General features: G+C 45.6%; 1 protein-coding gene across 2 annotated transcripts in view; it reads left to right on the forward strand.

The window, feature by feature from the left end:
- UNC93A (unc-93 homolog A) overlaps nucleotides 1-27,889 on the forward strand; it is a 729,857-nt gene that overhangs the window by 668,569 nt on the left and 33,399 nt on the right. For both annotated transcript variants that reach the window (XM_089660014.1, XM_089660015.1), the window contains one exon: nucleotides 1,432-1,563. In XM_089660014.1, coding sequence (XP_089516140.1) covers nucleotides 1,432-1,563 — 132 coding nt within the window. The remainder of the gene's footprint in view (nucleotides 1-1,431; nucleotides 1,564-27,889) is intronic.

Raw genomic sequence — 27,889 nt, forward strand, 5'->3', positions numbered from 1 at the left:
CATTTTAAATGTCCTGGTTTTTGACAGTAGTAACAAGTTATTGACTCTCTCTGTCTCGCTTGCACCTGCCATTTTTACTAAGAGCAGTCATTCCTGTCTTGGCTGTAGGCTGACTTTTTTAAAGTGTCATTTTGAACTAGAGATATCTTAGCCTTAAGATTGCCCTGTTTCATTTGTCTTCTAACTTTATCAATAAATGTATACAGGAAAGTTGAGACTTTGACTTAAATTCAGTCTTTTTGTCACCTTTGTTATTACAGCAACCTGTTTACGGTCATTCTGTAGTCTTAACAAAAGATTTGTTCTGGAGTCAATTTCTTCCTCAAGGTTCTCTTTGTAATTACAAAAAAATTCAGTTTGGACAATTAAGAGAATCTTAGGACAAATTTTCATACATTTCTGTATTATGTACAGTGTTACATTCTGTCTGCTTTAACCACTTCAAGTCCGAATAATTTCAACCCCTTCCTGCCCAGGACAATTTTCAGCTTTCAGAGCTATCACATTTTGAATGACAATTGCGCAATCATGCAACACTGTACCCATATGAATTTTTTAGCATTTTTTTGAGACAGATAAAACTTTATTTTGGTGGTATTTATTCACCACTGGGATTTGTATTGTTTTGCTATATAAATGAAAAATTATGAAAAGTTTTTTTCTTATAAAGTTTTGCAAATAATTAATCTTTCTTTATAAATCTTGGCCAAAATGTATTCATAGTGTCACCATAGGGACACTGTACTACTTGTGGAGAGTGATGACGATTTTTGTTTCTTTTTTTACACTGATTGCTTTTACACCCATAAAGGCTCTAAAAGCAATAATTTCTATTTCTCTCTGGCTGCATTCTGGTAGCCATTGAGAAATACTATGAGAGCTGTGATTGGTCACAGCTTGTCACATGGTACAAGGCTGTTGTGAATAGCCTTGTGCCATGTGACCTCTGTGACCTTTTACAGATTTCACAAGTAGTAAGCAATGATGTCAGGAAGTGACATCTTGTTTACTACTGCTCATGTGATCACTGATTGGCCAATCAGTGATCACATCAATCGGGACCTCACACAGAGGTAACATACAGCAATCGGCGTTCCGGAGGACACAGGGGAGAACTAGATCGCGGTGCACATGTATTTCAAGTATGTATTTAACATATTACCTGGACTTCCACTGTAATCTTCATTATACTGCATGTTACATAAAAACATATAATAATGATGCCAGAAAAAGACCAAGTGGTTCATTGAGTCTGTCCCTTTAAAAGCAATTGTGGAAATCAATTTTCCCTAAAAAAAAAAACTTGCATATATTGTAATCTAATAAATATGAATATAAATAATATATATGTACATGTAGTAATATACATAATAATAACTTAACACAAATTGCATTGCAGATTTATTATACCCTTTTTTTTTTTTCTTTTAGCTGCATTGACCAATTTTGCAATAATAATAGCTTTACTTTTTTGGAAGCCTTACCCAACTGAGCTTGCTGTGTTTTTCTTATTTCCTGCAATTTGGGGCATGGCCGATGCCATATGGCAGACACAAACCAACTGTAAGTATTCACATGCATGTGTTTTTGTGTAAATATTTGTTTGTCTTTTAAAGATAATTTTTGCCCTCTCAGCTTTGGAGACCTAACTTACCTGTATTGAAATATATCCTTTGACGTGCAGGCGGCAGGTTTTTTAGAGATATTTTCACAGCAGGTATGCCAATATTCTTTCTAGCTTTGAACTCTTGGCACTATGATTCAGTTCATCAAGTTGAAAAAAAGACCATCTAGTTCAACCAACAGAAAAAATGAATAAACAGAAAACCTCCATTTTCAGCAACATATATAAACAGTTGATCCAGAGTTAGGCAAAAAACTATAAGGCTCTTTCCACATGGGGTGGACTCCACCAGCTCAGCAGGAGATTTGTCTGCTGATCCCCACTGAGCAGGCTGATGACTGGTCTGTGTCTGCTCTGCTTATGCTGTTATTGGTAAACCAGAGGAGGAGAGCAGGGAATAATTAATATGGGAATGGATGTGGAGAAACCCTGCACCATGTGGTGATTGTGAAAAGCAATATGCATTTAGAATGTAAAAGCCAACTAGGTTAATCATGAACAGTAGAGATACATTTGTTCTCATAGGTTCAGTTGCAGCAAGCAACTCATCTCCAATTTTGCAAACCCTTTACAAATAATAGAAAGAGGAAAAATAAAAGGAGAAAGGAAAACAGGAGAAATGGAAACCTTGGCTCCCAATCCAGTCCAAAGGCAGTCAAAGCCACATTCTGAAGACATTATTGATATTATACAGAATTCAGATAGCGCCAACAGTTTGACATACAACAACTACAACTAAGGAAGGAGGCTCCCCTATTTCCCTTTAAAGTGCTATCAAGCATCTTGAAGTGGTAGACAATGTGTGTGGGAGGAGTCCTAAAAGAAAAGTTTTAACAGTAAAAAGAAAGGGTCCAGGACCCAAAGAGGGAGTGAATAAAAGCATGGACAGCCTGCCGGTAAGGAATGAACAATGGACAAGACCAGTAAATGCAAGGTAGAATTTCCAGCTGTATTTTACATCGCCAACAACGATTATCAGCAGATGGGTATATAGAGTGGAGAAACTCTGGAGTTTGGTACCAATGAAGGAGGATTTAATACTGATTTTCTTTATACTGTATAAGATACATATTCTTCGAGGGTAGTTCTTCACCCAGCAATCGCTCCATATATGGGTGCTTAAGTGGGGGAGGAAGTAGAAGTGAGAATTCTGTAAATCTGGGAAATCAAACCTTTGGAAGATTACCCTTGTGACAGACTACCTGGAGCCTAGGTGCTTCTGTCAGAGAACTGCTTCTTCGCCGCTGGGACCAAGGTATTATAGCTGGGCATTGCACCCAAAGACTAGACGACACTAACTGCAACTGGGACTGTTTATTTGAACAGAAATACAGGTTTTTATACACTTCAGAAATAGAGACAGTCCCCACATGAACAATAAAAACAAATATTACACATTGGGAGAAACATCCCACACTGATTAGGTGACAAGGTAAAGGTGACACAAGACGTCATGTAGGAACCTCCAGGCAAACTAGCCAACAGACAGAAACAATTGGTGACTCAATTAACTCAATTAACAATGGGACAAAAACACAAAGGTAAGCACATCACACCTTAATAAACAGATTACAGCAAGAGATTTCAGCATCCGATTGTCTTGGGCTGATTATATTAACATCTGCTTAGAGTCTCTGAGTCTAGAAGGGGGGTTGAAGTAGTCAATACTGGCTTGGGCAGAGAGACCCCAAATCTGTATTCTGGTCCTGCAGTTATCAGAGTCTGTGTGTTTTGGGGAGACATGGACTTGAATCCGAAGTAAAACTACTTCAAAATGTCTCTCAGGCACACACCTCCCAAAGAATAGGGCCCCCTCAATGCCAGGGCCCATAGTCAGTAGGCAAGAAGCTAGCCTGCAGTCTCCTCCAAAAGACCCTTTCCTGGTTGGGTCTGTTAGAGGCATGCTATGACGGAGGGTAGGCAGGACAGAACACACAAAGCAGATGGCAAACACACAAAGCTTTATTAAAGCAAATGACAGTCACTCAATTGGGGTCTGCATGGAGAGTGGCAGTACCCAGTATGGAGAAGTAGCAAGGAGAGGGCTCAAAACAGTGTAATCCGGCCCCAGGGGCAAAGTTAGAGTCTCTACAACAGTTTGTAATCCAAGCAGGGAAACGGGGCTATGGTACAGAAACAGTTGAGGGGAATAAAACAGGGGAGCATACACCCACGGCTCCGGCAGGGATGCCTGGGTTCACAGCAGACAGCCAGGGGGGGCGACCCTTCTCAGCCCACAGCAGAGGGTCCTAGCAGAAGGGACCAGGTTTGACTCTCTAGGAAGCAGTATGCCAGCACTCCTGGGTGCAAAGCAGGAGCAGTATAACAGCAAGTACTTGCCCTGAGTCCTGAGTATTCATAGTGTAGTCAGTGCGTAATAATCCTCCCAAGCCTGGGCTAATGCAGGGTGTCAGCGGGTAGCAATTTTCCCCCAAATCCTGGGTAATTGCAGAGTGGCAGCTGGTGTTATTTCTCCCCCAAATTCCTGGGTAATTGCAGAGTGGCCGTGAGAGTCACGCCACAGCAGAGACCTCTCGGCGGCTGGGCAGCGGAACAAACAAACGGGGAGCCCGGCATCGGCCTTCTTAAGCCCATGCAGGACGCTCTCTGGTCATCCTGGCAACCATGGGCGGCGTGCCTTGTCGCCCGGCAGCGAGGCACGCCCACTTGACACGGGCCGTGCTCTCGAGAGCGCGGCCTTTGTCTGTCGGTATGTGCAAGCGTGGGAACTTTCGTGCCCGCGCTGCAGATGCCGGGGCCGTGCGGCATCAGGCTGACTGCTGCAGCCCAGAACATCCCCGCGGGAGGTTCGTACCTCTCCACAGAGAGGTGTGAACCTCACTGTGGGGAAACTATCTTCCTCCCTCTGGCCGAGCCGGATGGGGGGAAGATAAGTGACAGGGGTGACAGGAGTCACACCTCTTATCCTGCGCAGCTCAGCTTCAAAGAGCCGCGACAGGATGAGAGTTGGGGGGGTGATCAAGGAGCGAGCCAAGGGGGGGAGCGGGACATTTGCCACACCGTGACACTCCTCCCCCTTCCATTTGTCAAGTGGGGACCCAACCGGGTTTCCTTTGAAGGCACTTGTGGGCCCTAACTTAGCCACTGTGGGTCTTGTTGGTAGGACAGGCCGTCCACATTTTGGTGTTGGCTTCCCCGTCTATACTGAATGGTGAAATTGTAGGGCTGGAGGGCAAGGCTCCATCTGAGGAGGCGCCCGTTGTCCCCGGACACCCTATTTAACCATGTGAGGGGGCTGTGATCAGTGACAATGGTGAACTCCTGGCCATATAGGTAGGGTTGCAATTTCTTTAGGGCCCAAACTATGGCCAGACACTCTTTTTCTACAGTAGCGTAGGCAACTTCCCTGTCCAGTAGTTTGTGGCTGAGGAAGGCGACTGGGTCTTCCTCCCCAGCCTCATTTACTTGGCTGAGAACGGCCTCTAGGCCGTAGGTAGAGGTGTCCGTCTGTACCAGGAAGCGTCTGCAGTGGTCAAGGGCGGGCAGGACGGGGTTGTTTGCCAGGGCTGACTTGAGGTCATGGAAGGCTGAGTCGCAGGCCAAGGTCCAATTCACCATCCTGGGGCTGTTCTTCCGTGTCAGGTCGGTCAGGGGTGGAGCTGAAATTTGGTACAAATTTACGATAATAGCCGGCAGTGCCAAGGAACGCCATCACTTGTTTCTTGGTCTGGGGGGGTGGGCCAGTCATGGATGGCCTGGACCTTGGCGGGCTCAGGTTTCAACTTTCCCCCCTACTGTGTGTCCGTGGTACTGCACCTCAGCCATTCCCAGCTGGCATTTGTCTGGTCTCACTGTCAGCCCGGCCCTGCAGATGCTGTCCATGATGGTTCCCACACGTGACAGGTGCTCCTCCCATGTGTTGCTGAAGATGGCTAACAGCTGGTCCACGACCCGTTGGAAGGTGGCTGGGGCGTTTTTCATGCCAAAGGGCATGACTAGGAACTCGTACAGGCCTAATGGGTTGATGAAGGCGGAGCGCTCAACGCCCTCCTTCATGAGGGCGATCTGCCAGTAAACCTTACTGAGATCTAGGGTGCTGACATATTGGGCCCCAGCAAGATGATCAAGTAGGTCTATGCAGGGCATGGGGTAGGCATCATTCAACCTCCAGTAGTTCACACAAAAGCGGGTGCTCCCATCCTTTTTTTGTACCAGCACTCGGTAGGGGGCCTGCTGGATGGGCTTTTGACTGGGTCTCCATACGGTAGGGGGCCAATCCAGTGCGGCCCGGGGTGGCCGAGAAGGCGATGGCCAGGTCCTCTAATACAGCCCGCATCTGGGTTGTTTGGCAGGGGCTCAGCCGAGCCCCCGTGGGAATCTGATCTACGGGTGGTGGTTTTTGTGGCTTGCAAGAGGTCGGGCAGGGCCCCCTCATCAGCCTCCCCTGTGGAGGCGGAGCAGATGGCTAGCACGGGCAGAGTCCTGTCATGGTACTTTTTCAGCATATTGATGTGGACCGTGTGCTGCTGACGGGCTTCGTGGGCGTCGAGGCTATTGACATAGCTAGTCTCATCTATTTTATGAAGGACCTTGTAAGGTCCTTCCCAGGTGTGCTGGAGCTTATTATGGGGGTTGGGCACGGACAGCTGTTTAGGGGCAGCATTAGGCTGGCCCAGGTGGCTTGGGCCTGCCTGGCGGTACAGCAGCCCCTGCTCCAACCAAAGCTGGTCCCCACCCCCCTCCATCTGTCCTGTGTTGGCCTGGGCCCTAAACTTGATCAGGTGGGGTCTGCATCTAACTCCCTCTTAAAGGTCTCCCGGTCCCAGGTCAGGGTGGTGTCTGGGTCAGGTGGGGGGGGGTCACTCACCGGGTCCATGAAGGGGGAAGGTCCCGTGGTAGTCTCGTCTTTGGGAAGACCTCGACCTGCTTGACTCCTGGTCACAGCCCCGACGTACTGGCACTGCAGCTCCCCTAGATCATTCCCGAGCAGAACATCCTCCGAGAGGCTGCCCATGATGCCAATCTGGTAACGTTGCTCTCCGAATCCATAATCAAGGCGTACGGATGCCCTGGGGATATGTCTGGCTCCTCCTGCCAGTTCGATGGAAGATCACTGGCGGGTTGTATGGCTTCCAGCCTTATCACTCGGGGGTCAGCTATGGTAAGGAAGGCCCCCGTATCCCGGAAGCCGGTAGCGGGGTGCCCGTCTACCCACACGGCCTGCAGGTGGCGCTGCCTCTGCGCCGGGTAAGTGGCTCCCGGGGGGTGAACACTGTAGACTCCCCGAGGGTTGCTGGCTTCTGGAGGGTTCATCCATTCACTGGGGGGGTGGAGGTAGGGGTTCTTCTGCAGGGTTCAGCTCCAGGCAGTTGACAGGGTGGTTGAAGCGATGGCCCCTGGAGGTGGGGCAGTTGGCTTGGATTTGCCCCAGCTGGTTGCACCTGTAGCAGCAGCAGTCCAGGTGTGGCCCTGTGAACTGGGCCCAGTATGGTGGCCCCACGGGGTTTGCTGTAGCGGGGGGCAGCCTTGGCAGGGGTGGTGGCAGGATTGAGAAGTGGCCGGATGGGAGGCGGGGCCTTTGGCAGCTCAGGGGTTTGTCTCTTCCAGGTTTGATGGCAAGGACCTCGTTGGCCAGGGCAGCGGCCTTCAGAAGGGTGGTAGGGCCTCTCTTACCCATCTGCGCACCTCTGCAGGGCATTGAGCTTAAAATTGTTCTTTCAGGAAGGCCTGAATAATTTCCTCTGCGGTGTATGCCTGCTCCCCTTCTAGCCACTGCCGGCAGGACTGCGACATCTTGTGAGCATAAACTTTGTAGGATGGCTCAGCATGGCAGGGGAGGTTGCGGAAACACGGCCAGTGTGCTTCTGGGGTTACCGCAAAGTATTCCAACACGGTCTGTTTGACCCGCGTGTAATCTCGGCTTTCCTTGTAATCCAGTATGTGGTAGGCTGCGGCTGCACCCCCTTCTAGCAGACCCACGAGGTGCCGTAGCCAATCCGTGTGCAGCACCTCCATGAGTTGGCACAATTGCTCAAAGTCTTGAAAAAACCCCTCCACATCCCCGGAGGCTTCGTTAAAGGGCTTAAAGTCTTTGCGGCTGACCCGGGGAGGGGGGAGCCCACGGCCCTGGGGCTGGAAGGAAAACTTAGATCTCGGTGGCTCCCTTGGCTCTCTCTCTCGTGCGCCCTCCGGATAGCCTCCCGCTTGTCCTCTGCTGTGGCGTCTGGCCCCAGGATGGCCATCTCCTCCTCCACTGAGCATGCCAGGGGCTTTTGGACCTTTAGTTATGGTGTGCGGGGGAGGCCGGGGTTGGTCTGCTCTCTTCCCTTGCTGGAGTGCCTTGGGGGTCAGCCATTTCAATGGCTGCGACCAGGTCGTCCTTGGCTAAGCCCCTCCAGGCAAGGGACAGCTCCTTGGCCCTCTCCTGCAGACATGACATAGTCCAATTTCTGCACTCACTGGCCCGAGCCTGGTCCGGCATCAGCTGGCTTTCGTTGTCTCCCATCTCTCCTAGTGTTCTGATCCCACCGCTGCCAACCAGTATGTGACGGAGGGTAGGCAGGACAGAACACACAAAGCAGATGGCAAACACACAAAGCTTATTAACCACTTGAGCTCCTGAGGATTTACCCCCCTTAATGACCAGGCCTCTTTTTGCTACTCGGCACTGCACTAATTCAACTTATAATTGTGCGGTCATGCAATGCTGCACCTAAACGAAATTTACGTCCTTTTTTTCACACAAATAGAGCTTTCTTTCGGTGGTATTTGATCACCTGTGCGCTTTTTATTTTTCACGCTATAAACAAAAAAAGACCAAATATTTTGAAGAACGATATTTTTTACTTTCAGCTATGAAAAATATATAGTAAATTCCAAAGTTCGTTAAAAATTTAGGCCAAAATGTATTCTGCTGCATGTTTTTGGTAAAAAAAATCCCAATAAGTGTATATTGATTGCTTTTTGTGAAAGTTATAGCGTCTACAAACTATGGTATAGATACTGCAATTTACAAAATTTTTTTGCTATACAGCGCTGCGCTAGTTTAACGGACAATTGCGCAGTCATGCAATACGGTACATAAATGAAATTATGTCCTTTTTTAAACACAAATAGAGCATTCTTTTGGTGGTATTTGATCACCTGTGCACTTTTTAGTTTTGACGCTATAACCAGAAAAAGTTTTGAAGGAAAACATTTTTTTGAAAAAACAGTATTTTCTCATTTTGGTCATAAAAAATATCTAAAAAAACTAAAATTTCGATATAAATTTTGGCCAAAATGTATTTTGCTACATGTTTTTGGTTAAAAAAATCCCAATAAGTGTATATTGATTGCTTTTTGTGAAAGTTATAGCATCTACAAACTATGGTATAGATAATGGAATTTACATAGCTTTTACTTTCTGACTGCCCATCACATTTCTTGAGGTGCTAAAATACCAGGATAGTACAAACACCCTCAAATGACCCCTTTTCGGAAATTAGACACCCTAAGCTATCTGCTGAGAGGCATATTTCTGGAAAATGACAAAAACTTTTTTCCCCTTCCGTCTTTCAGGACAGCACCTTGAGAGACCTCGGCTCCTCCCCACCTGAGGAAACACCTCCACCCAAAATAAAAAGCTCTCCACTCCCCTCCGACCTCAGTTCAGGTGTTTCCTCCGGTGGGGAGACACATTGAGGAAGCTCAAGGTGCTGTCAGGTAGACAGGTTAGGGCTGAGCCGAGGGTCGGAGAGCCGGCTGGGAGGCTCAGGGCAGCTGGGAGTGAAGGCCGGAGTGTCCGGCTGTGATCCTCCCCGGGACCTGCTGCCATGCAGTGAGCGTGTACCCTGGGGGACAGGGGGCAACACGTACCTGCTCTTCGCCCCCCCGGTCCCCTCCGGTGAGTTGGGGTGGCCGCTGTGAGATCTGGAGAGGATCGGGGAGGAGTCCCGCTCTTTCCCATGCTGGCGGTTAGGGGAACTTGTCAGGCTGGATGTTGGGGGACAACATTTCCGGCGGAGGGGGTGGAGCTTCTCCCAGGGTCGCAGCCACTTCCGGCCGCGGCCTTAGACACCGTGGCACATGAAATTTGAATGGCGGTGTGGAGTGGAATAGCCTGGGGGACAGGCTACCGCACTGGGCAACCACCCTCCTGGGACAGGATGTCGGATGCACCGGGACCAGGGGATGCCAGCACCAGCCAGTCTCAGGTAAGGTGACTCAGGAGTCCTCCCCTACCTGGTGGCCCCTAGCTCCTGGAGTATTCCCGGACCCTCTGGTGGTGAGGGTTTTCTTGGGCAGGGAGGGGGCTCTGTCGGGAAGGAAGGGGGGGGGGGGTTTACAGTGTATGGCAGTGGGTGATAGGCTCCCTTTTTGGCCCCTTTTTTTTGTCTTTCAGGGCAAGGCCCGGCAGAAACGTAAGCATCGGAAGCCTAAGCGCAGATGCCCGTCCTGCAAGTCAATAATAAAGGAATCTTGAAGGAAGGTTGCGGCCCTTGCATTGAAGGGTTAGTAAAGGAGGAGAGGCCTGAACAGGGTGACTTGGTCAGGTCAGTGAAGGAGCTGACCAATACCTTCGACTCTTTCAAGAGTCTTATGGAAAGGTTAGCCGCTCCCCAGTCAGCCCCTTCCCCCCCCCCCGGTGGCCTCAGCAGGTCGGAGCAAAGATCCCCTCATGACAGGGGAGGACGAGGAACCCTCTGAGGATTGCCATGCGGGAGAGGAGTCAGCTGGGGAGGGTCCCTCAGATGAGTTCAGGGGCCCTTCTCGTTACAAATTATCCTTAGAGGAGGTAGATGACCTTTTAGGGGCCATATACGAAACCCTAGACATCAAGGAGGAAGTTAAGACCTTGTCCTTTCATGATCAGATTTATCAGGGGTTAGAGGAACAAAGGCACAGAGTTTTTCCGGTGCATGAGGTCTTAGTGGATACCATCAAAAAAGAGTGTCAAGACCCAGAAAGGAAGCCCTTCTTTTCTAGAGCCCTTAGGAGGAGGTTCCCGTTTAGCGAGGATCCTGGGGTCGTATGGAATAAGAACCCTAAACTCGACGCAGCCTTTTCACAAACAGCGAGGAAAATGGACCTGCTGTTTGAGGATATGGGGGTCTTGCCGGATTTGTTAGACAGGAGAGCGGAATCCCTCCTTAAGAGGGCCTGGGATTCAACTCTGTCAAACCTGAAACCTGCCATGGCCATTCCAGAAATCTGGAATACTGGTTAACGCAGTTGCAGGCCCATATAGTGGCCGACTCCCCCAAGGAAAAGATTTTGGCTTAATTTGAAACTTCCGCAGAGTCAGTGAGGCTGGTGGCCAGGTCAGCGGCCCTAACAAACTCAGCTAGAAGAGCCTTATGGTTGAAAACATGGCAGGGCGATATCACATCAAATGTTAGGTTGTGTGGCATCCCCTTTACAGGGGATTTCCTGTTCGGCCTAGGGTTGGAGGAAATTCTAGACAGGACGGCAGATAGGAAAAAAATCCTTCCCCCTAAAAAGGAAGCTGCCGGAGGTGGGGACGCGGAGATCACGCCCGGCAAAAAGACATAGCCCCAGACCAGAGGGACAGAGAAGGTCTTGGGGGCAAAGAGGTAGAGGCAGGGGAGGGGCGATTTTTCGCCCTCCTGAACAGCCCCAGAAGCCACGCTGACTCGGTTCCCCGTGTGGGAGGGAGATTGGTGGCCTTTCTCCCACAGTGGGAAGCGACGTTTTCCAGCCCCTTTATTTTAGACATTGTGAGAAGGGGTTATCAGCTGGAGTTTTTGGAGCCGCCGCCAGAAAGATTTTTTGTGACAATCCTGCCAAGGGCCTCGGCCCTAATGGACTCGCTGAGGGACTTGGAAGATCAGAGAGTCATAGCCAAGGTCCCGGAAGCGGAAAAGGGAAGAGGGTTCTATTCCCATGTTTTTGTGGTTCAGAAGCAGTCGGGAGCCTTCAGGCTGATTCTGAACCTGAAGCCCCTAAACAAGTCAGTGCTGTACAAAAAGTTCCGCATGGACTCTATTTTTACAATCAGAGCCTTACTCCCGCCGGGAGCGTTCATGGCCTCTATGGATTTAAGGGACGTGTATCTCCATGTACCCATCGCAGAGCCCTCACAGCGCTTTCTCAGGTTGGCAGTACAAGGGGGCGCAGGAGTACGTCATTGGCAGTTCAGGGCCCTGCCATTCGGGCTATCCGCCTCCCCAAGGGTATTTACCAAGATACTGATAAAAGCATTGGTTCCCATTCGTATAAGAGGGATTGCAGTAATAGCCTACTTGGACAACCTGCTGCTCTTCACAGACTCAGAGATCCGGCTGCGACAGAACATTGCCGTAGTGAGGGACCATCTGGAGAAACTGGGGTGGCTCTTGAATCTGGAAAAGTCCTGTCTCGTGCCCTCCCAAAGAGCGATTTACCTAGGGTACGTTTTAGATTCCGTGAGGCAGAGGACTTCCTTGACTTTAGAAAAGCTTGCCAAGTTGGACAGAGGGATCAGATTGTTACAGGGGAGCAGGTCTGTGACAATGAGGCAGGCCATGTCGGTGCTGGGGTTGTTAACAGCTTCCATCCCAGTGGTGCACTGGGCAGGCTTGCATCTGCGCCCTCTCCAACTGTGGGTTTTGAGAGTCTGGGACAGACAGTTACAATCCTTAGAGAATCGGGTCCTTATTCCCCCCAGTGTAAAGAGGTCTCTGTGGTGGTGGAGAAGGTCGGCCAACGTGACCCAGGGGCTGTTGTGGTGTTTCCCAGTAACCAAAGAGGTTAGGACGGACGCCAGCGCTCTTGGGTGGGGAGCCCACCTAGAAGACTCATTGGTTCAGGGGAAGTGGTCACTAGGAGAAAGGAGAGAATCCTTGAATTGGAGGGAGTTGAGGGCAGTAGGGGAGGCTCTCCGCTCCTTCCAAGACAGAATCAGGGACCGGCACGTGCGGGCCATGACGGACAATGCTTCGGCAGTAGCTTATATAAACAAGTAGGGAGGGACAAGGAGCAAGGCGCTCGGTTCCCTAGCAGCAGTGGTTTTATCCTGGGCAGAGAAAAACTTGGCTTCCCTATCCGCAGTTGACCTGAAGGGGGAACTGAATCAGATGGCAGATTTCCTGAGCAGGACTCGGCTCAGAGAGTCGGAATGGGCCCTAAATGCGGAAGTGTTTCAGGCGATCATAAGGAAATGGGGGTCCCCAGGGATAGATCTTTTTGCCTCGGGGAAAAACAACAGGGTTCCAAGGTTCTTCTCCCTAACCCGCGGGGACGGATCAGAAGCGGTGGATGCGTTGGGTCAGAGATGGGTTTACCCGCTGTGCTACGCTTTCCCCCCCCAGTCCCTTTGCTCCCCCAGGTGCTAAGGAAGTTCAGATCAGAGAGAACCTCGCTTATCCTGATAGCCCCATTCTGGCCACGACGAGCATGGTTTGTGACTCTAACAAGCTTAGCCACATGGCCACCCTGGGAGTTACCGCCAAGAATGGATTTACTGTCACAGGGACCAGTCTTATGCCCCAGGATAGAGAGACTAAGGCTGCCAGCCTGGTTTCTGAACAACAGCTCCTTTTAGCTTTCAACCAGGTTGGTAGGGCTTTCAACCAGGTTGGTAGCTACATTGCTGGCGAGCAGGAAGGAAGAGACCCTGGCCATTTATAGCAGGGTTTGGGGTTGCTTTACGGCCTGGTGCAGTGAGGCGTCGGTAGCGACCCATAACGTGTTATCGGTTCTGGAGTATCTGCAAGCAGGGGCGGATAAGGGACTTTCTATCAGCACGCTCAAGGGCCAGGTTTCAGCCCTCAGTGTGTTTTTGGAGACGCCCTTAGCCAGGGAGGCGCTAGTAGGGAGATTTTTTAAGACAAGGCAAAGACCTCCAAGGTCCAGACCTTTTCCGATGTGGGACGACTTGGCCAAAGTGCTTGGAGTACTGATTAAGGCCCCGTTCAACCCTTTAGATTCCTGCCCGATAAGAGACCTTACAGTTAAGACGGCCTTTTTAGTGGCGATTACCACAGCAAGGAGGGTGTGCGAGCTGGAAGCCCTATCAGTCAGAGCCCCTTATCTACAGATTTTTGCAGATAGAGTGGTATTTAGGACGGACCCATCCTTCATCCCTAAGGTGGCTCAGAGGTTTCAGAGGGAGCAGGATATAGTGCTACCCTCGTTTTTTCCTGACCCAGTTGGGGAAAGTCAGGAGAGACTAAATTTGTTAGAAGGTGCGTGCTGCTGTACCTTGAAAAAATTAAAGGGTTCAGGAGCACGGAATCTTTTTTTGTTTCTTTTACGGGGATTAGGAAGGGCAAGAAAGCTTCTAGGAGGACACTGGCCAGATGGTTAAAGCTGGCGATTGCAGGGGCATACCAAGCAGAGGGCTTAGAGGTCCCAGAAGATATCAGGGCGCATTCCACCCGAGCAGTAGCAACTACCCAGGCTGAGCTGGCAGGTGCTTCCCCAGGACAAATCTGCAGGGCAGCAACCTGGTCAAGCTACGATACATTTGTAAGACATTACAGACTCGACCTGGTCTCGGTGCAGGAGCAGGCCTTTGGACGTAAGATACTGCAAGCAGTTAGCTTGCCCGAGGGGTGAGTACTCGCTTATCCTCTCAAGGTGCTGTCCTGAAAGACGGAAGGGGAAAAATCAAGTTACACTTACGGTAACGTCTTTTCCAGTAGTCTTTCAGGACAGCACCGATTACCCACCCAGTGTTGATATTTGGTTATTCGAAAATGTCTTATTATGGTCATGTTGTCTCATGTTGTGTCTCCCCAGGTGACCGGAGGTACGTTTTAAGAACTGAGGTCGGAGGGGAGTGGAGAGCTTTTTATTTTGGGTGGAGGTGTTTCCTCAGGTGGGGAGGAGCCGAGGTCTCACAAGGTGCTGTCCTGAAAGACTACTGAAAAAGACGTTACCGTAAGTGTAACTTGATTTTTTTTTTTTTTTTTACACAAAGTTGTCATTTAAATTATTTCTCGCACAAGCCATGGGTGTATGTGGAATTACACCCCAAAATACATTCTGCTACTTCTACTGAGTATGGGGATACCACATGTGAGACTTTTTGGGAGCCTAGCCCCATACAGGAGCCTGAAATTCAATGACCACTTTGAAAGCCTGAAGGTGCGTAACTTCCTCATTACACTTCCTCACTACCTATCACAGTTGTGAAGGCCCTGACATGCCAGGATAGCCCCAAAGCCCCCCAAATGACCCCTTTCCTGAAAGTAGACACCCCAAAGAATTTAAAAAGAGGCATGGTGAGTATTTTGCAGATCTAATTTTTTCTCACAAGGTTTTAAAATATGAAAAAAATTGAAAAAATATGTTTTTGTTTTTTTTCTTCATTTTCCAAAAACTTGTGGCAACAAATGAGATCTGCAAAATACTTACCATGCTTTTTATCAAATTCCTTGGGGCGTCTACTTTCCAAAAAAGGGTCATTTGGGGGGGTTAGGTGCTATCCTGTCATTTCAGGGCCTCCGAAACTGTGATAGGTAGTCTGGAAGTGTAATGAGGAAATAACGCCCTTTAAAAGCCTGAAGGTGCTTATTGGATTTTGGGGTACTGCCAAACCGTCTCTCACATGTGGTACCCCCATACTCAGGAGAAGTAGCAAAATGTATTTTGGGGAGTAATTCCACATATACCCATGGCATGTGTGAGCATTATATCATTTTAAGTGACAATTTTGTGTAAACAAATAACATATATATATATATATATATATAATTTATTTTTGTCATTTTCCAAAAACTTGTGGTAAAAAAATAAATTCTTCTAATGAATCAACATTCCTCTCAGCAAATAGTTTGGGGTGACTACTTTCCAAAAAGGGGTCATTTTGGGGGGTGGGGGCGTTTTTTGCCCAGCATTAGAAGTTTATGCCACACATCATTCACTCTTCTAACCACCTGAAGACCAAGCCTTTTTGTTCACATGAAAAAAATCAGTATTTTTTGCTAGTAAATTAATTTAAACCCCCAAACATTATATATTTTTTTAAAGCAGACACCCTAGTGAATAAAATGGTGGGTACTACAATTTTTTATGGCACATAGTACTCGCGCAGCGATTTTTCAAAAGCAAACTTTTAAAAAAAAATTTTAACACAAAAACACAATATATTGGCCAATTGTTTGGTAAAATATAAAAGATAATGGTATGCCAAGAAAATAGATACCAAACATGACATGCTTTAAAACTGCACATGCCCCGTGCAATGGCGACAAACTGCAAACATTTTTAATATCCATAGGCAGAGCTTTAAAAGCCTTTAAAAGCTACCATTTTAGATTTACAGAGGAGGTCCAGTGTTGGAATTACTGCCCTTGATCTAACGTTCACGGCAATACCTCACATGCATGGTGCAACCGCTGTTTACATAATGGCACAGGGTCAAGGCTTATGCACACAGGTGTGCGCGCATAGGAGGGGCAATTTTTTTTTTTTTTTTTTTTTTTTTAAGTTTTGATTTTTTTTTTAATTTTTACATTGTACCTTTCATTATTTATTTATTTATTATTTAAATCACTTTTAATGCTATAACAGGGAATGCAAATAACCCCTATAACTTCAATGGGCATTGTCATATATTCTTTTTTGAGAAATCTGGGGTCTATCGGACTCTAGATATCTCCTCTGCCCTTACATTATCTAATCAAACCAAAATCGGTGTGAACAGATGCTTTCCCAATTTACAAATGGTGCTGTTTATATCCTGCAAAACTGAAGTGATGAAATGCTTGTAGCTTCCGAATTCTTAGACTATAGAGATGATTGGCACCATTCTGGTCTCCAATCAGCTCTATGGTCAGCTGGCAGAAACACCGGCTGCATTCTCAGGTTCCCCTGATGGCACAGGACTGCCCGAGAAGGCCGTGGAAGTAAGCGGGGCAGGGGGGACATCATCTCCCACTACTTGTAAAAGCAATCTTGCAGCTAATTAGCCACTAGGATTGCTTTTACATGAAAGCCGATCGCCGGCTGAAAAAAATGATACCAGGATGATGCCTGCAGCTGTAGGCATCATCCTGGTATATATATTAAAATACACAGCAAAAATCCCAATATAATATCCCAGAAAAGTTATCCACCTCCACCCTTGAAGGCCAAACAAATGAAATTATAAGACTTTTCTTTTTAACAGAAAGAAATAAAAATCAAAATAAATATATCAACATATCAAACAATACAAAAAAGTGTCCAAAATATCAAAAATATTAAAAATAGTCCCCACAAGTATAGACCATTGTTCTCTTTCTTCTTTCATCAAAAATTTCCTTCTCAACACCCGCAAATCCTGATGACAATACACCTCAAAAATAAAAAGCTCGACATAGTGTCATACCTTTTAAATAATTAAAACACACGTGCCACTCACTGTGCAGCATGCAAAATCTATATAAATGTGTATACTCTATAAGCGAGGATCTATACACATGCAAATATTCTATTGTGTACCTAAAATAAATATATAAATATAAATATAAGTGAAAGACACTCACACAAAGTGTCAACTACACAATATGTGAGAACAAACTCAAAATTATCACTGCAAAATGTGTATCACCGCACTCTGTATACATCAGTGTACACCTTAAACCCAAACCAGCACTCTCCAACTCATGTGCTGATGGATAATTTCCCTATATAAGAAATGACAGGGCATAGCACCACTCTGGGTTAACATCTCATCACTCAGGTTTCCTCCAAAGTTAGGGTTATTCCTCCATTTCCTTCATGAAAAATCCACAATTACAAATGGTAGATCAAACAATATCCTCCTTTATTTAGCAACTCACATTAAAATTTGGGTGAAGCAGCTCCTCCTCATAGGGATACAGGTGTAGACAAGTTTAGGGAAACATTGGCCACATGTTCCCACTTCCAAGATGGCCGCGATCGCACTTCCGGTTATTCGGTAACTCCTTTTCTACGAGTCTTCCAGGTCAGCCTCGAGACGTACAGCTCCTCCCTCCGGGACAGGAAACACGCAAGCCAATACTTTAAAGGTGGACCTCCAGGCTTCCCTCCTCAGTTTTACTCAAGAACCACAGGAAGACACTTTGCCACTGGTCACCAGAGCCCGCTCTTCCTCCTAGTGTAGTGGGGGAGGATTAAGGGGTTTAACAGGATTACTGGTATACTGGCGGGCAAACTGGCGCTATCTGAGAGGGCGCTAACACTATCGGAAGTCGCCAGCGACACTGATACAGTGATCAGTAAAAATCGATTCACTGATCAGTGACACTGGTGACAGGGCAGTGAAGGGGTTAACTGGGGGGGCGATCAGGGGGTTAAATGTGTCCTAGGTGTGTTCTAACTGTGGGTATGTGCTGTTTTACTCATTGTTAGTATGTCTTCTTCTCTGTCTGGAACGGAATGTGTCCAGGCAGAGAAGAATGACATCATATCCTGTCCTGTGTAAATGTCAGCACAGGACAGGATAGGACAGGGACCGATCATCTGATTTCAACGCATACAGATATTCCGTGAAAAACAGCTCCAAAAATCAAGGAGGTATGTGAAAGACCAGGATGTACTAGACCGCTGGTACTCGCCAGTTCACCCAAAGGTAGAGTGGCACTAGTACTGGCACTTGCTGGGGGAGAAGGGGGGGTAACGCAGGTGCTGGCAGATGCCGGGGCTGATCCCGCTAAAGCTGCGTTTTTGGGGACGCTATATTAAAGTGAACGCTGGTATAGTGCTGACCTGATCAAAGATATTGACCAGTTCAAACGCTATACTAGCAATGGAGGATTATTGCACATGAGCGTGTTCCTGGAAATCAAGGGGTTAAATGCGATGACTGGTGTACTGACGGGCAATCTGATGCTATCTGGAGGGGTGTGAAAACCACGGGAGCACGAATCACGTATATATATATATATATATATATATATATATATATATATATATATATATATATATAATGTGATTTTGCGTACCCATGCCGCCCTGTAGCAGTATTTCTGTTGTAGGGTGGTCAGGAAGCGGTTACAGAAGAGGTTTGTGTTACGGCGCTGCGTTACTTTAACTGACAATTGCGCGGTCATACAACACTGCACCCAAATTAAATTTACATCCTTTTTTTCCCACAAATTGAGCTTTTTTTCGGTGGTATTTGATCGCCTGTGCAATTTTAATTTTTTGCGCTATAAAAAAAAAGGCTGACAATTTTGAGAGAAAAAACACAATAATTTGGACTTTTTACTATAAAACATGTCCAGTAAAAAAAAATAAAAAAATAAAATTTTGTCACAAATTTCATCCAAAATGCATTCTGCGACATGTCTTTGTTAAAAAAAATCCCAATACGTGTAAATTAATTGGTTTACATGAAAGTTATAGCGTTTACAAATGGCGGGAAAGATACTGGGATTTAAAAAATTTTTTATACTAATAATGGCGGCGATCAGCGACTTATGCCGGCAATCAGCAACTTATGGCAGGACTGCGGGACTGAGGCGGACATTTTGACACTGGGGGGGAACTGACTTGGGGTCACTGACATCCCCAGTGACACCAATACAGTGATCAGTGAAAAAAAACCCACTGACACTGTACTAATGGCACTGGGGAGGACATTTTTCACTGAAAGGGTTAACTGTGTGAGGGGAGTGTTTTACTAGGGGGCGGGGGTGTGTGCTGGACAGGGACAGGCTGATCGGGAGAGATAAACTCTTCTCTCCGGTTCAGCTTGTCAGGAGCTGACAGGCAACTGACAGAGAGCAGGGCTGTGTGTAAACAATGCAGCCCTGCTCTGTCAGCGATTGCCGCTAATCGCCGGGAAACGGCCGGTAATGACCGGCCATGACCCGGCGGCTGAGACCCGCTGCTGACACCCACGGGACAGGTAGGGCAGCCTCGCATGCGCCCCCTACCTTTTTTGCAAAACCACATTTTAAAACGTGGTTTTGCGGAGCCGTGCCGCCCTGCAAACTTTTTGATGCAATGGCTGGGGCTCAAGTGTTTAAAGCAAATGGCAGTCATTCAATTGGGGTCTGCAGGGAGCGTGGCAGTACCCAGAGGAGAGGTGTGAACCTCACTGCGGGGAAACTATCTTCCTTCCTCTGGCCCAGCCGGATGGGGGGAAGATAAGTGACAGGGATGACAAGAGTCACACCTCTTATCCTGCGCGGCTTGGCTTCAAAGAGCCACGACAGGATGAGAGGTGGAGGGGGATGATCAAGGAGCAAGTCAAGGGGAGGAGCGGGACATTTGCCACACTGTGACACCTGCTAAGCAAACTCTTTTGAACTCCATCAATGTAGAAAATTGGAGAACATTAGTAAGGGATTGAGCAAAATGGTGAATTTGCAGGTAGCTTAGGCAAGCCTGTCAGGGAAGGACATAAGCTTTTTGTAAATCTTGAAAGGACTGCCTTGTTCTAGCATCCATTAGTGTCCTTGTTCTAGCATCCATTAGTTAACCAAAATGAAACAATGCTTTATCTTTCCAAAAGTGAGTGTACTTGGATTTTGCAAAAGCGATTGACACAGTTCCCCACACACGGCTAATGTGTAAGGTAAAGTCTACGGGCTTGGAAAAATCCATATGTAAATGAATAGAAAATGGGCTAAAAGATCGTATTCAAAGAGTAGTGGTTAATGATTCATACTCTGTATGGTCTAGGGTTGTCAGTGGTGTACCCCAAGGTTCAGTGTTGGGACCCTTACTTTTTAATATATTTATAAACGATATAGGGTCTGGGATTAAAAATTCCATTTCAGTGTTTGCAGATCACACCAAGATGTGCAGTGGAATAATGTTCTTAACCGCTTCCATACAGGGCACTTTTACCCCCTTCCTGCCCAGGCCATTTTTCAGGTTTCAGCGCTCTCACACTTTGAATGACAATTGCGCGGTCATAAACACTGTACTCAAACTAAAATGTTATCATTTTTTTCACACAACTAGAGCTTTCTTTTGGTGGTATTTAACCCCTTTATGCTAGCCGCACACAAATGTTTGGCGTCTGGGCCTAGATGCTGAGCAGCCGCACATTTGCGTTCAGGTAAGAAAAAACATATGTGCTGAGAGTGTGCGCCCTGCGTGCTCCCAGTGCACATGTCCGGTACTCACGGAAAGGTCCCGGTCTGCTCTTTCTATCGGGACCTTTCCCGACCATGTGACCGCCATGACAACGTGTTACAGCGGTCACATGATCCCTAAACCACGCCCCACCCACCCCGCCTCCCGGCTTCTGAAACTCTTAAAGGGCCGGGGGGAAGGGGTTAAGCAACACTGGGGTTTTTATTTTTTGCTAAATTAACAAAAAAAGACCAAACATTTTGAAAAAAAACCCCACATTTTTCTTTTTTCTGTTATAAAAGTTTGCAAATAAATAATTGCTCTTCATAAATTTAGGCCAAGATGTGTTCTACTACACAAACTATGGGATATATCTGAATATTGATCAATCCTGAAGTACTGATGGCCAATCTAATTTCTTGAGGTCCAAGAATGTCAGAACAGTACAGATATCCCCAAAATTACCCCTTTTTGACCCCTTTTTGCAAAGTAGACAGTCCGACGTATTTCATAAGAGGCATGGCGAGTTTTTTGAAGTTGTAATTTTTCGGAAAATGAAAAAATTTAAAAAATTTTCACTATTTTTTTTTACATACTGTCACCAGTGCAGTACAGCGTCATCATATAACTGGCATGGCGGTGATCAGGGACACTGACTGGTGACAGCATGAAAAAAAAATTATATTTTTAAAAAAAAAAATTTATTTTAAATTTATTACATTTTTTTTAAGTCTTTTTTAAGTTTTTTTTTTTCATATTTCACTATGACCAAAGTAGTACAATGTTACCATAGTAACATTGTACTACTTTGGGGAAGTGATCAGTATTTTTTTTTTTTTTTGTACACAATTTGCTTATAGCAAAGAATTCCTTTGCTATAAGCAAGCATTTACCTGAATGACATTGATTCATTCAGGGTTTTTTCTTTGTGCTTAGCTGTGATTTGGCCATGGCTAATCACATGACACAGCTGGGCTGTGATTGGCCCAGCTTGTGCATGTGATCGCTGTGACCATTCACAGCTAGACACACTAGTATACAATGCATGGCATGAAAGGAAGCCATCCATTGTATACAACTGTCATGTGACCTGCTGTGATTGGTCACATGGTACTGGAAACGGGGCCGGTATACAGATCTGTCATCGGCCGTGTCCGCGGTACATGGCCGGTGACAGATCGCACCGCAGAGCGGCCCTGCAGGCGGGCGCACTGCGCATGACTGAAAGGACGCCATATGGCATCCACCCAGAGGGACGAACTGCTCGACCGGCCACCTTTATGCTATTGGCCGGGCAGGAACTGGTTAAAGGATGTCTTCAACTTACAAGACGACCTCAATGCACTGTTTAATTGGGCAACTATGTGACAAATGAGGTTTAATGTTGATAAATGTAAGGTTATGCACTTGGGGACTAAGAATATGTATGCATCATACATACTAGGGGGAGTACGATGGGGCAAATCAGTGGTGGAGAAGGATCTGGGAGTTCTGGTAGATCACAAGCTTAACCTCTTCCCGCCCGGCCTATGGCCGAATGGAGGCCGGCAAAAACCCTCACCTTTCCAGGTGGACGCCATATGGCGTCCTTTCAGGCATGCACAGTTTGCGCGCCTGCAGAGCCGAGCAGCGGCGCGATCTGTCACCGGCCATGTACCTCGGACACAGATGACAGATCTGAGTACCAGCCTCTTTGCTGTTACCATGTGACCTGCTGTGACCAATCACAGCAGGTCACATGACAGTTGTATACAATGGATGTCTTCATTCATGCCATCCATTGTATACTAGTGTGTCTAGCTGTGAATGGTCACAGAGATCACATGCACAAGCCAATCACAGCCCAGCTGTGTCATGTGATTAGCTGTGGCCAAAACACAGCTAAGCACACAAAAAAAAAAAAAAAACCCTGAATCGATGTCATTCAGGTAAATGCTTGCTTATAGCAAAGTAATTCTTTGCTATAAGCAAATTGTGTAAAAAAAATATATATATATACTGATCACTATAATTTTTTTAATTTTTTAATTTTCCGGAAAATTATGACAAAAAAATACTTCAAAAAACTCGCCATGCCTCTTATGAAGTACGTCGGACTGTCTACTCTGCAAAAAGGGATCATTTGGAGGATATCTGTACTGTTCTGACATTCTTGGACCTCAAGAAATTAGATTGGGATATATCTGAATATTGATCAATCCTGAAGTACTTATAGCCAATAGTTTCTGAACTCTATAACTTTCCTACAAACTAAAAAATACATCCTAATTTGGGTTATTTTCACCAAAGACATGTAGCAGAATACATCTTGGCCTAAATTTATGAAGAACAATTATTTATTTGCAAACTTTTATAACAGAAACAAAAAAACGTGGGTTTTTTTTCAAAATTTTCAATTTTTTTTTGTTAATTTAGCAAAAAATAAAAACCCCAGTGGTCCTAGCTATGCATATGCTCAACGCAGCTAGACTTTGTCTTCCTGTTCTATGGGGCTCCACCCACCCCCCAACTATACGCGATTGGCTCACTTGAGTGGGCAAAGTGACGGAAATGGAGGAACTGACTGCGACTGCACTTGATATGCCAACCAAATACTCTCATGTTTGGGCCTGCTGGACCCACTTTGTAACTACCCCTGCATACAGATCCCTCATGGGTCGGGATACCTGATTGAACTCAGCCCTACCTCTGGTTATGCCCCTTGTCCTTTCATAGTCTGCATAGTTCTCACCCCCTTTTTCGGTAATTTATATTTGCCTGCTTAGCTTTGGTGAGTGTTTAGGTTTTAGACACACCCATTTATGACTTCCAATAGCAATGTTGACACAAACTTCGCAGCTCCGGCCTCTTGTTTCCTTTTTTCCTTTTTCCCCCCCTTCTCCCTCTTCCCCTACTGTTCGCCTCCCCCCCCTACTCCCCCCCCCCTTTTTTTTCCCCCTCTTCTTTTCTCTCCTCTCTCTCTACTCTGACTCCCATCTTTTTTTCCTTTTCTTGTCCTTTTCCTTTCTTCTATTCTTTTTTCTTCTTTCCTTGACAGGCTCTTAGTCATCGATCAGGCTTAGTCATTGTTTCATTCAGGATTACTTGGTATGCGGTTAGCTTACCTCGTCTAGGATCGTCAATGGTACTCACGACATCTACACTTATACTGTGATGCTCTCTCCGTCTCATGATGGCATACTGTTTTTGGTTTAGGCTCCGAAGGTTCACTTCCTCCCTGCATAGGCTAGCACGCTAATAAGCAGCTGATGGAGGTGTGCTGTTACTACCTTCTATATCGCATTATTGTGAAACTTGAGTATTACAGGCCTATCTTTGTCGTAACCTGACGTGCTTATGTTTTTCACAGTGTCGCACTCTACCTTCTTGTTTCTTCCTGTATTTTGGTTTAAGCTATGTCTATGACCTGAATGATGCTGTGCGTGCATTTCTTTGTATTTTTCTGTAACATGTTGTCACTTCTTAATAAACTTTTATGGAATAAAAAAAAACCCCAGTGGTGATTAAATACCACCAAAAGAAAGCTCTAGTTGTGTGAAGAAAATGATAAAATTTTAGCTTGAGTACAATGTTGTATGACCGCGCAATTGTCATTCAAAGTGTGAGAGCGCTGAAACCTGAAAATTGGCTTGGGCAGGAAGGGAGTAAAAGTGCCCTGTATGGAAGAGGTTAATAATGGTATACAATGCCAAGCTGTGGTTTCTAAAGCGAGCAAAATCCTCTCTTGTATTAAAAGAGGTATAAACTCCAGAGAGAGATATCATATTATCCCTGTAGAAATCATTAGTAATACCTCATCTGGAATATGCAGTTCAGTTTTGGGCACCAATTCACAAAAAACATTGGGGAACTGGAGAAAGTACAGAGAAGGGCAACCAAACTGATAAAAGGCATGGAGGGGCTCAGCTATGAGGAAAGATTACAGTAACTGAATTTATTCTCTCTTGAGAATAAAAAGGTTGGGAGAACCACAATTGGGCTCAGGGTAGGATTTCTGCTGCTGTTCCTAATTTTGAGATATGGATTGCGTGCACGCCGGAAAATAATTACACGGACAACTGTCCAGTACAACCACTTTCACATCATCTCATCTCTGTTTATTGCAGGGCGGTGCTTAACCTTTTATACATAGAAAACAATAGAGTATACGTCACTATTACGTATATACAGTCACATTCTGAAAGGCACATTTTGCTTGGTTGAAATATAGGAGAAATGTAGAAACTTGATGCTTGCTTCTCATCCCGTTATCTTTCCACTCCTCCTCACATTCCCAAAGTCTAAGTGAAAACGTCTCAGTGCGAAGGGAGGGGTTGAGAGCATCGCTCTGAGCAAAACAAGTTAAGGAGGACTACAAAGCCCAGCAGACAATATATATATACATACACATATATATACATATATATATACATATACACATATATATATACATATACACATATATACATATATATATATATATACACACACATATATATACATATATACACACATACATACATATATATACATATATACACACATACATATACATATATACACACATACATATATATATATACATATATACACACATACATATATATACACACATATATACATATATATATATATATATATACACACATACATACACATATACATATAAACACATACATACACATATACATATATACACATACATACACATATACATATATACACATACATACACATATACACAACACATACATTTAGAAATATAAAAAAGTATAAAAGTAAATATGTATAAAATGTATATTTTAAACAGAAAACAGAATAGGCATTTTACCAAATCCATCACAGTCCCCCCTTAAAATGACTATTTTACTCTGTCCCTATAAAGCCTAGCTTATCTGTCCTTATGTACCTTGGAACTCTTTTATGCTGCACGTTAGACGGGTGATGACTATTTCATCACCCCCCTTGCCACAGACTTTGTACATAAGGAAGTCAGATGCTATCCCTACAAAATTGTGAAATTACTATTGGCGGGGAGGGACCGTAGAGGAGTGAAAGGTTTATCCTCTTCCATCACAAAAGGGTCCTCCTCTTCTTGATGGAGAAATGTAGGTGTGCTGTTGTCTACAACCTTGCTTATTAACTTCTTTACAAATTATAGAATACAACATACAATCAGAGCTAAAAACTAGAATTATTAGTACAGTTACCCCTATTTGGGCGAGCACTTTTTGCCACCCACTCATCCAGCTAAAATATTGATCCCACGGATCTGTGATACCTGAGTTCTTCTTCAGCTCCACTGACAGATCTTCTAATTTCTTTATAGCCAGAGTAACCTTACCATTCGGCCAGTATTGTCAGGAATATATGTACAACATGTTCCGGTTCCTTCTATCATTTTACAGAAACCTCTTTTTCCTCTAAAATCATGTCCAGAGCCATCCTATTCTGGAATGTCATGTAGGATGTAGGGGCTAACTGGTCAACGATTCCTTGGAGGGCATCCCTGGTAGAGATGAGCGAATCGAACTTGGCGAAGTGGAATTCGTTTCGAATATTAGGAAAATTTCGATTCGCGCCGAATCCGAAAATTAGCAGACTTCGGATGCGCGAATCGAAATTTTGTTACTGAGGGACACAGAATTGTTACTGAGGGACACAGAATTGTTACTGAGGGACAGACACAGAATTGTTACTCAGGGACAGACACAGAATTGTTACTCAGGGACAGACACAGAATTGTTACTCAGGGACAGACACAGAATTGTTACTGAGGGACACAGAATTGTTACTGAGGGACACAGAATTGTTACTGAGGGACACAGAATTGTTACTGAGGGACAGACACAGAATTGTTACTCAGGGACAGACACAGAATTTTTACTGAGGGACACAGAATTGTTACTGAGGGACACAGAATTGTTACTGAGGGATACAGAATTGTTACTGAGGGACACAGAATTGTTACTGAGGGACAGACACAGAATTGTTACTCAGGGACAGACACAGAATTGTTACTCAGAGACAGACACAGAATTGTTACTGAGGGACACAGAATTGTTACTGAGGGACACAGAATTTTTACTGAGGGACACAGAATTGTTACTCACGGACACAGAATTGTTACTCAGCGACAGACACAGAATTGTTACTGAGGGACACAGAATTGTTACTGAGGGACACAGAATTGTTACTGGGGGACACAGAATTGTTACTGGGGGACACAGAATTGTTACTCAGGGACAGACAGAATTGTTACTGAGGGACACAGAATTGTTACTGAGGGACACAGAATTGTTACTCAGGGACAGACACAGAATTTTTACTGAGGGACACAGAATTGTTACTGAGGGACACAGAATTGTTACTCAGGGACAGACACAGAATTGTTACTGAGGGACACAGAATTGTTACTGAGGGACACAGAATTGTTACTCAGGGACACAGAATTGTTACTCAGGGACACAGAATTGTTACTGAGGAACACAGAATTGTTACTCAGGGACACAGAATTGTTACTCAGGGACAGACACAGAATTGTTACTGAGGGACACAGAATTGTTACTCAGGGACACAGAATCGTTGAATTAAAGAGTATGTCAGACAACACGCAGAGGAGTGGCAGAGGAGGCAATGTTTTAGGAGCGAGCAGACGTGGCAGCAGAGGAAGGGGTCGAGGACTAGTCGCAGGGACAGACACAGAATTGTTACTCAGGGACAGACACAGAATTGTTACTGAGGGACACAGAATTGTTACTGAGGGACACAGAATTGTTACTGAGGGAAACAGAATTGTTACTCAGGGACAGACACAGAATTGTTACTGAGGGACACAAAATTGTTACTCAGGGACAGACACAGAATTGTTACTGAGGGACACAGAATTGTTACTGAGGGACACAGAATTGTTACTCAGGGACACAGAATTGTTACTTAGGGACACAGAATTGTTACTCAGGGACAGACACAGAATTGTTACTGAGGGACACAGAATTGTTACTCAGGGACACAGAATTGTTACTCAGGGACACAGAATTGTTACTCAGGGACACAGAATTGTTACTCAGGGACAGACACAGAATTGTTACTGAGGGACACAGAATTGTTACTGAGGGACACAGAATTGTTACTGGGGGACACAGAATTGTTACTCAGGGACAGACACAGAATTGTTACTGAGGGACATAGAATTGTTACTGAGGGACACAGAATTGTTACTCAGGGACAGACACAGAATTTTTACTGAGGGACACAGAATTGTTACTGAGGGACACAGAATTGTTACTCAGGGACAGACACAGAATTGTTACTGAGGGACACAGAATTGTTACTGAGGGA

Source organism: Staurois parvus, unplaced genomic scaffold (genome assembly GCF_062004578.1).
Source record: "Staurois parvus isolate SC_StPar_1 unplaced genomic scaffold, SC_StPar_1.0 ptg001196l, whole genome shotgun sequence".
NCBI classification, from domain to species: domain Eukaryota; kingdom Metazoa; phylum Chordata; class Amphibia; order Anura; family Ranidae; genus Staurois; species Staurois parvus.